We start from the raw sequence: 12508 nt of genomic DNA, 5'->3' as shown, positions 1-12508 counted from the left end.
ATGTCCTGCCCTCCACATGGAGTCCCAGTCAGGATCCTCCATCCACTTCCATTACGTTCCTCATCTTACACCGGCCTGGATCAGTTTCCTGAGCTGAGTAACATCCGGCAGAGTTCAGACCCGCCGCCCGCTCACACACAGCCACAATGGTGAGATAATTACCGAGCCCTCTTTGAAGCTTCACGCTTCCAGATTTCACCTGCAACCTACTTCCTGCGTTTTCACCGTTCACTCATGCTGTTTTCCTCCTTTCATCCCAGGCGAAGTTCCTGACACAGGATCAGATTAATGGTAAGACTCTCATACATTTCACATTACACCTGGGTGGAGACAGAAATGAGTCATGACACGAATTACTGCTTCCAGTTAGTGGAATAAAAACAGCCGCTTTACAGATCACTGGTACATATCTTTTGGTGGAATAGCTTTTTTGGCAGCGCAGGGAACAAATTCAGTAGCTTTTATGAGATTATTTCTCTTTCACAGTCAAACCCAGCCAGGAGCAGCAGTGTTGGTATTTAATCAGACAGCAGAGTTTTCTGTGTGCCCGCCTCAGTACAAAGCAGCACTTGTTCCTGTTCAAGCTGAGCAGATTCACGCAGTGATCTGTTGGCTGACTTCCCTGACCTGCTAATGTGATTAAATATAAAGGTTCTCTATCTGAGCACAGTTTTTAGACTAATGAGGAGACATTAAATTCAGATTATTGTCTCTGCTTGAAAGGATACGGGAGCAATTGAGGGGTTTGTGGCTTTGTTTCTATGATAGTTCAACAGCTAAAAAAAGTTTGTATCCACTGGGTAATTAATTGGCAGTCTGTCAGGGACTGTCCTCGTTAGTCATCTAGAGGAATAGATTCATCATTTGTTAAATGTCAGAAAACAGGGAATAATATCCGTCACAATTTCCGGAAGTCAAATATCTGTCTGTATACATACGTACTGTCTATATGTTCACCAGCTGGTCTCTAACTGTGTCTGTCTGCTGTTTGCCGCTGAGCAGGTAGCGAATAATCCTCTCTGAGCCTTCATCACGTTTTCATCTCATGTTAATTCATTCTGGATGTGTGTGTGTGTGTGTGTGTGTGTGTGTGTGTGTGTGTGCTGTTGCAGAGTTTAAGGAGTGTTTCTCTTTGTACGACCGCCAGCGTAAAGGGAAGATTGAAGCCCAGGAGCTGATCACAGTGATGCGATGCCTCGGGTCAAACCCCACTCCCTCTGAGGTCCAACGGCACCTGCTGAGCTACAACATAGGTACGCCCACAGGCGCCTGAGCAATGGAGCAAGTGCAGCAAATGCATCCCTGTTATTCATTTAGGGGGAGCAGAGTTATGGTTTTGCCACCCCACGTTTTGTCTTTATGAAAATAAAGTTACGATCATACAGTTCCTGCAACCAGGTGATTATATTCAAGCAGCCTATATCGATGAACATTGTTTGAGATGATTACTATTTTCAGCAACTGACAAAAACAATTTAAAAAATCCCTTTGAGTTGGCTCAGTTGAACCTGTTCCGCTGACTGTCAGTCACAGCATGCTTTGGCTGTCAGTCACGGTCAATCCACACAGGAGTCTGACTGTTGACAGGTGAGAAACGTGCCATTTAGCCTAACTGCCATCATGGACTAAAGATAGAACATATGTATGTTGAATGAACCTTTTATAGGGAAAATTAATGGAATACCCCTCTACACTGTGCGATTCTGGGCGATGTTCAGAGACAGAAGTTGTCATTGTGAAAGAAAATGTGTTGAAATATTTGGTCATCACTCAAACTGTCCTTCATCTCACTGTGAGACACGTCCATCGATTTAGAGCTTTGGTGAACGACCCACATCTACAAACCGACCAATCCAACCATGCAATGGTGCAAAATATACCGGCCATCGCAACAAACGCTGTAAGCTTCACTTTTTGAAAAAAGGTGAAAAAAATAACTGTCCTGCTCTTTGGCCAAACATGAGAGTGGAGCAGATGCAAGTTGATGACGTGTCACTACTTCTTGTATATTTTCTTTCCTGATTGTACAGTCTGACGCAGATGATGACAGTTTGATCAGACCCATCTCACACAGTGTGATGTGCAATAAACCTGCCAGATCTGTCTTATCTCGCAGTGTGTACTGGGCTTTGGTTGTGACCAATTTATTCCTTGAGTGTATATTTCTGAGATGTAAACTAGATGTTTACTAAATGTAAACTAGGGCTGCAACTAGCAACAAATCTTCACATCTGAAAGTTGGAATCAGCAGATCTTTTGCTTCAATATCTAACCAAATATAAATTGTTGGTGGTTAATTTTCTATCAACTAATTGATGAATCAACAAAACTAATAGTTTCAGCTCTAATATGAACACACACACGGAGGAGAAGGAAGTCCAGTCATGTTGCATTAAAACGCTCTCCATGTCTCTGCATGACAGCACATGTCATCACCTCGCATTACAGTACACTCCTGTGGATGACTGCAGGGCTGCTCAACAAGACAGAGTTACAAATAAAGCAAATGATAACGTAACACAACACGACACCCTAAGGTGAACATAGGGGAGCACACACCGTGAACACACTGGTGCTTGTCCTCCTCAGATCACAGATCCTCTCTGATCTCATTTCAGCTGTTCTCCATCCTCATGATTGTGTCTCTGCACGCGCTGTCGTCATCCGTCGTCATCCGTCCTCATTGTAGGATCACAGGAAAACTCAGCAGGAGCATTGGCCTTAAATAACGGGAGCAGAAAAGACAACAGCAAAACGAACCTCTGCCAAGACACAATCCTCAACATTTGTCTTTAATTGTAGCATGAGGTGGCTGATTTTAAATATTTCTCTTATTATCCACAAATCTCATTTGCAAAACCAACAACACACCAATGTCTGTGGCTTTCACCTCCAAGCCCATTGGTTCTTACTGAAATAGTGCATTTGTTGGGGACTATTTTCAGAGGCGGATTAATTCACATTTGGTGCTCAAGTGAGTATTTGGGGCAGCAGGACGGTGTATGGGGGATTGGGTCCAAATAAACTACAGTGTGTGTGTAGTAATGAAGGAACATGTCACCCAGTGCAACAGTGTGGCTCTCTGATGTGCTTTCAATAGAAGAAACTTATATGCTTATATGTTGTCTGTTATTACCAACTTTTTTCAAAGCCAGTAAGATAAACTGAAAAACATCCGGACGTCATGCTGAAACAGTTTTCTTCCAAGTTCCTCTTAAATTTAATAAAACGTTCCCTTGACAGCAGCAATATATTCATTTCATTTTTATTATGGTTTTAATATTTCTGTCTGTGTACATAAAGGCCACTGATATTTGACTTCTTGTCAAATATCAGTGGCCTGGTATGATACATATACATATAAGTCTGAAGGGAAATTCTGTTTGCTGTAATACACAGCTCACAGTTTCCACCCATACAGTTTATTCAACATGTTTAAATTGTCACCAGCTTATCTAACAGCACCGCTCTTTACATCCTGTTTTATTGCTTTTCTGTTTGTACAACTAATTTCACATTCGCTGTGTGATATTACTTTTTTTTCCCTTCACTGAATCGTCTAACTTTTCCTTGTGCAGTGTCCTCATTTCTCCTGCAGATATCAATAAAGCGTCATCTTATCTAACCACCTGGTGACATTATAGATGATTGGACCTGTCATGTAAATGTAGATTTCTTCCTGCAGATTGGGGCGGAGAACTGGACTTCTCCACCTTCCTGAGCGTCATGCACCGGCAGATCCAGCAGGAGGCGCCGGAGGCGGAGATCCTGGAGGCCATGAGGATGGCCGACAAGGAGCAGAAAGGCTTTATCCTCGCTTGCGAGCTGCGAGCCAAACTCACAGGGCTGGGAGAGAAACTGACGGATCGAGAGGGTGAGAGTGGTGGAAGCATTTATACACACCTGAACATTTTCATCTTTTAAATCGGGAATTTAAATTAGAATAATGTCACATAGTTTTAATTTTTAATCCCCTGGGTTCGGTTTTTAATCCCCCTGCATTTTATTGTTTTGCTGTTAACTTTGTACTGTTGTTACGAAACATTATCTTTCTTCTATTATTCTGCTTTTTTAATCCTGTCATGTGTTGCCTCGTAGACATCCACAGAATTTAAGAGGTTTTAAATCTGGTGATAAACGATGAAGCTTCCAATTGGGGGGATTTTAATTACTGCAGATAATTTGAAAAAGGAGAAAAGTAGAACAGAAACATTCACATTAAATAAGAATATGTTTAATGTAAAAACTACTGAGGCCAGTCTTAGCCTCAGTCCAGTCAAAAGGAAGTTAGACAGATAAACATTTCCAAAAATCAACATTAAAGTCTTATTTTCTTAAAACAAGTGACCAGTCTGTCAGTGCTGAGACGCTTGTGACCCTTTTCCACTTCCAGCCCACCAAAGGTCATCACTGCATTGTCTATTAAAGCGTTCCACAGCGAGCACAAACACACTTAATTACTTTGAATGATGGACTTTAGTTGACGTGAGTTAAACATATTAGTTTGGGTTTCACGTTCTTTGGGTTTCCCAGTCGTAAAAGAGTGCTGCAGGAATGAGTCCTTAATCCCTGAAACTAGTTTGCATTTTTACACTTCTGCTTCCCTCGTCTCGAAATCAAGGGATTTTTGGTTAGATGCTTGAAATAAGGTCTGTGGTTAACACAAGCTTAAGAGATTTTCACGTTTTGTTCTACGACATAAAATACGCCACCTGTGAATTTTGAAGGTTTTATGTGTCTTAAAAAAGGCGGTGGCTAAATGAGACTACAGTTGTTGTCGTGGACATTAAACGTCTTCATGCCAAACACAGAAACTCATTTACTCACTAGTCCGCCTTCACAGCCTTGTTGTGTTTATACTCTATATCTATCTATATATCTATATCTATCTATATTCTCTTAAAAGTTGGAAGCTTAGTGGTGGTGACGTTTAAGTAATGCGACCGTGGTGTAGTTCGTTTATAGCCGTTAGCTTTTTACTTCTGGCGATTCCATTTACGCTTCAAAAATCATAAAAGTGGTGTTCATTTGTGAAGATTATCTTGCTGAACCAACCGTATCATAAACTTTTGTTTTGCCACAGAGGATGGATGGATGATGACAAGAGCATTGTTTGCAGGTGGAAACTGGTAATGATATGACATGAACAGGACACAAGTCTCTTGGCATATGGCCTCAACATGAATACCTGTACAAGTGATCGGAGGCGTACGTGCACACCAAAAAAAAACACAATTGAATGCATGCAACGGCTCCTACAATGTCATTTGAGAGTAGAATTTTTTAGGAACAAGTTAAAACATCAACATACAGTTTCATTAAACAAACTTTGATTGACAGCTGTGTCACTCTGCTTTCAGTGGACGAGCTTCTGAAGGAGGCGGGTGTTGGAGCTGACGGGCGGGTCCACTGCGAGCAGTTTGCTAAAGCAGTGACACGCTCCTGTGCAAAGCGCTGACGTCGCGATCAACATCACCGCTGCTGTGGAGACACCGAGCTGCTACTCAAGACTTTAGTTATAATTACATAAACTGAAAGAAGTCAATTACGTTTTGTTCCTTTTAATAAAGTTTGGATCCCTGATAGAGAACCGAAGCCCTGACGTCACGTCCAGGCTAACCTCTGTTCCCCTAGCAACTGTAACTCAATGCAATCTCTCAATTAGCATTTTTTTCATCTGTCATGCTGAAAAAATAAAGTGTGTTCCTGGACTTTCCATATTCGCAGACAAATCACCTTTTTAAAAACAGAAGAGTGTGTTTATCTGCACTCAATTATGCTGCAAAACGTTAGCATGTCCATCTAAGTAGCTTACCACCCACAGTAGTCACCTGGCGTTACTCCCAAAGCCGAGGAGCGCATCATGAGCTAACGTTACATTATTTAGTGACATAAGTTAAAAAGGTAGAAAATGCCCCAGTGAGGACGTGAACATCCACTGTGTGGCAGCTGGTCCTGGATGCTACATCAGAGGCTAACTTTAGCAGGCCTCTCCTAGATCTTTAGTCTGGTAAACATAACGCAATCTCAAGTAACGAGCATACACTTCCTCAAACACATACATCCTCAATCTCAAAGCCTTTAATGTGGTAAAGGTGAAACATATCGTTGGAATAAACAAACAAAAGCATACATCTAACCTCTCTGTCGCTTGTCCAAGCATGTCTTTCTATATACTTTTTGCCTGGGACCTGTTAGCTGTAGCGTCAGTCTTATAGCATGGTATCATTTATGTTGCCATCAAGTGCATATTGAAGACCTTTAAAGGGTTCAAGTTTTAAAACGAGCCAGTTGGAAACAAAAGTCAGCTGGAGTCAGACTTTTTTAAACCAGCTAGAGCAGATAAAATCTGCTTGCAACTGTTCTCATTTCAGCCATCAAAATCAAAGGGTTTTGGCTAGAAATGAAAAGCCTGTTTATGTTTCCTCCTGTCTGAAATCAAGGACCCATTGTTTCAAAAATGACGAAGAATTTCAAGTTTTACCTTAATTATTGTTGTTATTGTGCCGTGCGAGAACAGAAAGAAACAGGGAGTCGCGGATTAAAAGGTTAAATTAAATGGCTTTTTAACTTCAATATTGTAATGTGTCAGACTAAGATTACGGGAGACATTTTTATGGGAGATAATTATTTCATCAACCTCAGGCTTATTGGTGTTTCCAAGATGCAACGTCCCTGCAAAGTTTCAGGTACCTGACACATTGAAAACATCTTCTCTTTCTGCATGATGATATATTTGCTCTGCAAACACAGTTTGGAACATTTTATGAAGGGGAAGATTATTTCACTGTAAACCATCCCGTCATTTCCTGTTAGAAGAGCATCATGCATGGAAAACCCATCAGACGGGTTTTGACTTGGCTGTAGTGAGGATACAAAACACTGGAACCTTACTCTAGTAATTCACAGTGACATCTCTTACGGTCTTATGTAATCGCTCTAGCAGAGCATGGATTTAGGAATATATTGCTCTGTCAGATTTTTCTCTGGAGCTGGTTTGAACCTGTTTCTGAGGGATGTTCAGATGATGAAACCTCACTCTCCTTTCTAGTCGAATGTCTTTTCTCTCTTTGAGCCTTCAGAAGCAGCCGGGTCTGAATCTAGTTGTGAAGTGTGCTGCTTCATTATTATTCACAATGAATCACTGTCACCTCAAGGCTTCACCAGCCGGTCACCTTTGACCTCATAAATGCTGATTATTGGACACTTCACCCAGTTCATCCAGGCGTTACACTCAGCCAGACTGTACGCTGCCTTGATCTTCAGTCAGCCTGACTAAACCTGTCTCACACTGAAGTCACTGGAGGGCACCCTTTTGTATATTAGTGAAGCAGATTCTGAGTTAAAGTAATAATCTGCAACTGTGTCACAGAAATGCCAGAAAGGTTGGAGTCAAATCCAAATCCAGTATCGAATCCTCTTTGTTAGGACTGTACCTCCCTAGCAGTGTTCCCAGTGTTCCCAGTGCTCCCCTGTCAGTCTCTCTCTGTTTGTTTGTATCGGCGTGGGCTCTGATGGGTCCCGGCTCTGCTCTCCATACACACCTGTCTGCTATCAGCTCATCACCTCGCAGTCTGCTCACCTGCCTCTCATCAGTCCATCTGCCTGCAGTATGTATATCTGCACCAGCTCTTCAACCACTCTTTGCCAGATTGTTGTTTCAACCACAAGTGGTAGCTGTGCTTCGGCCAGTTAGTCGTATTTCTAGTAGAGCCTGAATCCTCGTGTTTGTGTGATGTTACCAACCTGTCTCTCCTGTGTCCCAGGACCATCGCTCGCCTTTCCTCCACCAGCAGTAACGGCCTGTCTGCCAGCCACGCTTCCCTCATTCCCTCTGCTCACGCCAGCTGCTCCGTCACCTACATTCCCACTGCCATTGGACACGGCTACCCTGCCACCGGGCCCCATCCAAAGTCCCCTGCTTCAATAAACTCTTATCTCTCCAACTCCACTCTGTCCGTGTCCTGCGTTTGGGTTCCTCCTGAGTTCATAACACCTCTCACTGAAGCCTAATCCTTTTGAATCTTGTCTGAATTAAAGTTCAGCTTTCAACATTTGTAAGCTGAACTTTTGCATTTCCTTTTTGGCTAAAATGTGACATATTTTGACAGCCTTTAGCTCCAACCTGAAAATTATATCAAGTTATGCAATGTTGATGTAACTGACACAATGAAATAACAGGTGTACCTTTACTTACTTCTACACCAAGCTCCAAATACAATATCCTGATCCACAAGTTGGTGATCTTAAGATTTAATAAGAATAAAAGTTTAGCTAACGATTCTCTTGAAATTGATGTGATCAGCTAGAACATTTCTTTAAAGATTTGCCATTCTGTTGTCTTCTACAGAATTAACGCTATAGCAACAGATAATATAATAATTTCAGCCTAAACCTTTGGAACAGTCAGTGCCAGCTAAACACGAGAAGTCTACGTAATGTTCAACATTTACTACATTGCTCTTTGCAAAAAAAAAATAGTAAAGAAAGATTTCTATGAAAGTGTTAGATCTTAGAGAATCCGGTACTTCACCAACTGGAAACCAGATCCAAAATGAAACACTTTATCAGAGGACCCTTTTTCCTCCAGAAAAAGAAATGCAGGCAAATAAACAAAAGCATAATTCTCATTTATTACAATATGGATCTTATGTAAAGAAAAAACAAAAAGAACTGAACTACAAATTGAATATCTGTGAGTTTCGATCTGTTGATTCAGGCCACAGCGCTATGTGTCGTGTTTGAAGCAATCTGAAGAGGTCACCATGGGCTCCGGGAACTGGTGATGTGAGTTTTTGCAGAGAATACCGGCGACAGTAACGGTGGATGGCATTGCTAAAATAATTGTTAAAATAATCTAACTTTTTGCCGTCCTCCACGACGGAATTTGCCACCGGATGTTACGTAGCTCCCTCACACAGGGAGAAAACATCTGGACAACGAGAAGCTAAAAATGTCTCTTTTTCAGACAAACATAAAGAAGTGCAGTTCTCTTTTCACTATCCATGTTGGAAATGAATGAAGGACCTCACGTCCTGGAGGGAATTTAACATTCACTTTAAGTTTGCAATAGAATATTAAGAGAAAGCTGCATTTTATAGCTAACATTATGCATTACTAGAATAATTACATAAGATAATACTCTTTTTTTTATCAAAATTTTATCTTTTCTTCTAAATTTTATCATCTGTTCTTGGTAAACAACACTACATCACCATAGCCGTCCTGCCATTCGGTCGGACTGTTTGTTTTTCCCGTGCCGTCCAGAAGGTGTTATCCGTCTGCCGTCTGCCAGAATCCGTGTGAATGCAGCATTACTTTGTCAAAAGTGTGAGCGAACACAACAAGTGAACCAGTGCGGAGTCTCAGTCTCACTCTGTCTCTCATATGTTGGAGGAGAGTCTTTTGCAGTCACTTTAACTTGAGTTAAAGAAGGAGACCAATGTTGGGGACCAAGTTACACCCACTGGATGTTTTCACGACACGATTCTACACACAAAACTCAGTAATTCATCTTATGAGGTGACAAAATCTGAAGCTCACAGCCACATTCAACTGTGAAAACACTTCAGACTGAGAGATGAGTTCAACTGCGAAAGGTTAGTTTTGGTGATAAATGAGGATGAAGTCACCTCAGTGTGACCGAGCGCTGGTGATGGAGGAGCTGCACCACGATGACAACGGAGACCTGCATGAGGTCTTCGCTTCAGGAGTCTCCTGTTGAGGTGGATGTATTTGTCATAGTTGACAAAGAGTGTTAACAGGGTTGTTATTGCGCCCACAGAGTTTCATATCACATCATTACTTTCAGATGGAACGAGCGCTCAGCTGGCCGGCCCACTGGCTCGGCAGTAATCATCGCTACCCGACATGACACATAAAATCATTCCTCTTGCTACATGAAACCTTGTTAGACGGCCGAAATTACGAGATGACGCCCCGGAGCTTTGACCTGACGGAGGCTGTATTTTTCACTTCCACTCAGAGTTCATGACCTGCAATAACGGTGAAGTACAAACACCAGGGGGCGACTGTCTGTCCACTGCCTGCCGAGGAAATAAACACTGTGTTGACAGTGCTGCGGAGAGAAGAACACATTACAGCACACTCGTGAGTTTGGCTTTAATGACACAAATACTCTCACTCTGACTCTGTCTCTTTATCACAATAAACACAATGCAGTTTTAGTTATTTTATAAGGTTATGAGGTAGTCTTAATGTCTTAATTACCACCTTGAAAACAAATGTCTCATCACCTTGAGATAACAGGGCCTCGTGGGCTCTCCAAGTCTGTTTCATCATGCAGACAACAGAGAAAGAAATTAATGAGGTTCTTTAACAAACACATAACGTTTGTGTTGTGACAACTGTTTGTTATCCTGAGATAATTAGATGAAGAAGGTTAAATTGTAATCACAAGAGAACAGTTGAGGCAACGAGATAAATCTGATCTCAATCGTTATCTTGGACTTAAAAGTTGACATGAGCACCACAGAAACGTGTTTCCAGAATTTACTATAAGCACCATAAAAACATGTTTCTGTTAAGTAAACTGTTGTTCAGTTTTCTTTGGTATGCTAACAGCGTGGTAATAAGACTCTAAAGCCACGCTAGCAGGCCACAATATCTACTCTTCACACACAAACGTACCCCCAATTACAACCAGCGAGCTTCACTTGGAGCTTACTTTGTGATGAGATAATCAAGTTGAGGTTAACAAATTCCAAGACAACAAAAACATAACAGAAAGTAATGTTTTATTATAATGACCTCATCTAATTTATCCGAGATGACAAAAGCTTTTTGGTATCTTGAGATTTAACAATATAATTAACCACAACCGCTCTCAACTTCCATGCTGTCCTATCATGTCTTACCAAAATATTTGTTTTTCTATGTGAGTCCTCCAGTCTAAGCAGCCCCTTGCTCAAGGACACTTCAGAGGGTTTGAACCCGTTTTGGAGGAGCAGCTGTGTCTACATCCAACTGTGAAGTGTGTTTTCTCCTGCTTTCATCATTCACAGTGAACACGCTCATATTTTCAGGGTCGGGCTAAACAACTTTCACTGCGAACAGTCACCTCAGGGCCTCAGCAGCGTGTTGTTTTTGTTCTCATTAATGTTGATTATGGACTGAAGTCCACAAGGGCACTTCACCCCGAAAACAGAGTTAATCCGGGAATTGTACGGTACGTTTGGCTTTACAGTAGAATCGGACTGATCACGCACTAGTTTCCTTGTTTCTGGGCCGTGCAGCTTTATGCGATGAAAGATTCATGGAGTCGCCTCTGCAGGCTCGTAAGGGAGGAGCAAAGTCCACGTCAGTGTTTATAGGCTGGACTGTCTTTACATAATGTGCAGTATGTGCTGCTCTTTGTTCTGTCCTGGTTTTATTCATCTAGTCCTGGATTGTCTTTTTTTATGTGAAGCCCTTTCCAACATAACATTTGATAAGTGCTTTATGAATAAACATTACGTTAGTTCCTGCAGCTCTCAAACAGTCACATGAGTTATTTTATCTTCATTACAACATAGTCTCCATGTTTTTCTGCATCCCCCAAATTATCCAAAAGTGAGAATAATGTGGCAGCATGTTTGTGCTATTAAAAATAACGCCATACTGGACAGACATGGAAAGAACTTATTTAATCAATATTTAAGCAATCTTCATTTCTTCCAACAGATGGAAAATGACTCTGCAGCCTGTTACTGCAAACATTTCTACCATTCAGCCTGAACTCATGTGAAGTTTGTGCTTATTTGTGTAATTTACATTTGTCTTGAGTGAGTTTTCTTTTTTTTGACATGAACCTGAAGACCAGCCTATTTATCAAACTGAACTCTAATTGGTTCACAGCAGCAGCTCCTCTATTTCAAAATGTAAATCAAAGATTCAAGGATTTCAACTTCAAATGCTGCAAAAAGGGTTGGCATGACTGGGCAGACATGGACAGAGCCAAGCAGGGTGCATTTAAAAAAAAACATCATACCAGTAGAAGGAAATTAGAAATGTACTCTTGAAAATGACTCTCTGTATCATTAAGGTTGGTTTAATTTGTGCTTATTTGTAAAAAACAAAAAACCCTTTCTTTTCAGTGAAGGTGAAATCACGACCACCCAAAGTCCAAATATCTTTGCATAACCTTTCCTCCCAAACATGAACTAAAAACTGGAAACTTTTTTGTACTAATTAGATGAAAAAACAGGTAATTCAAGATAGGGACATAACTTTTCACAGTGCATTTGCAGAAAACCACACATTTCTAATACAACATACATCTCTTCATTTGTTTGTTTTAGAGCTGAAATGATTAGTCGATTAATTGATTAGTTGACAGACCTTTAATTAATCAGCAATTATTGAGTCATTTTTTAAGCGAAAAAAACAAACGTTCACTGATTCCAACTTCTTAAATGTGAGGACTTGCTGCTTTTCTTTGTCTTATGTGATAGAAAACTGAATATATTTTGGTTTTGGACGGTTGGTCTGAAAGAAACAAGAGATTTGA

At 41.1% G+C, this 12508-nt stretch overlaps 1 protein-coding gene across 1 annotated transcript; it reads left to right on the top strand.

Annotated features, from left to right (window-relative positions):
• calml4b (calmodulin-like 4b) lies at nt 1-5458 on the top strand. The gene is made up of 5 exons (XM_070906972.1): nt 1-129; nt 261-291; nt 1113-1253; nt 3686-3874; nt 5361-5458. Exons 1-5 carry the CDS (start codon nt 1-3, stop codon nt 5456-5458), a joined length of 588 nt encoding a protein of 195 aa, XP_070763073.1.
• Nucleotides 5459-12508: the final 7050 nt, after the last annotated feature.

This window comes from Enoplosus armatus, chromosome 6, assembly GCF_043641665.1.
Source record: "Enoplosus armatus isolate fEnoArm2 chromosome 6, fEnoArm2.hap1, whole genome shotgun sequence".
NCBI lineage: Eukaryota > Metazoa > Chordata > Actinopteri > Centrarchiformes > Enoplosidae > Enoplosus > Enoplosus armatus.
Note: the sequence above shows the minus strand (reverse complement) of the source record. Positions and strands in the feature narration are given on the sequence as shown.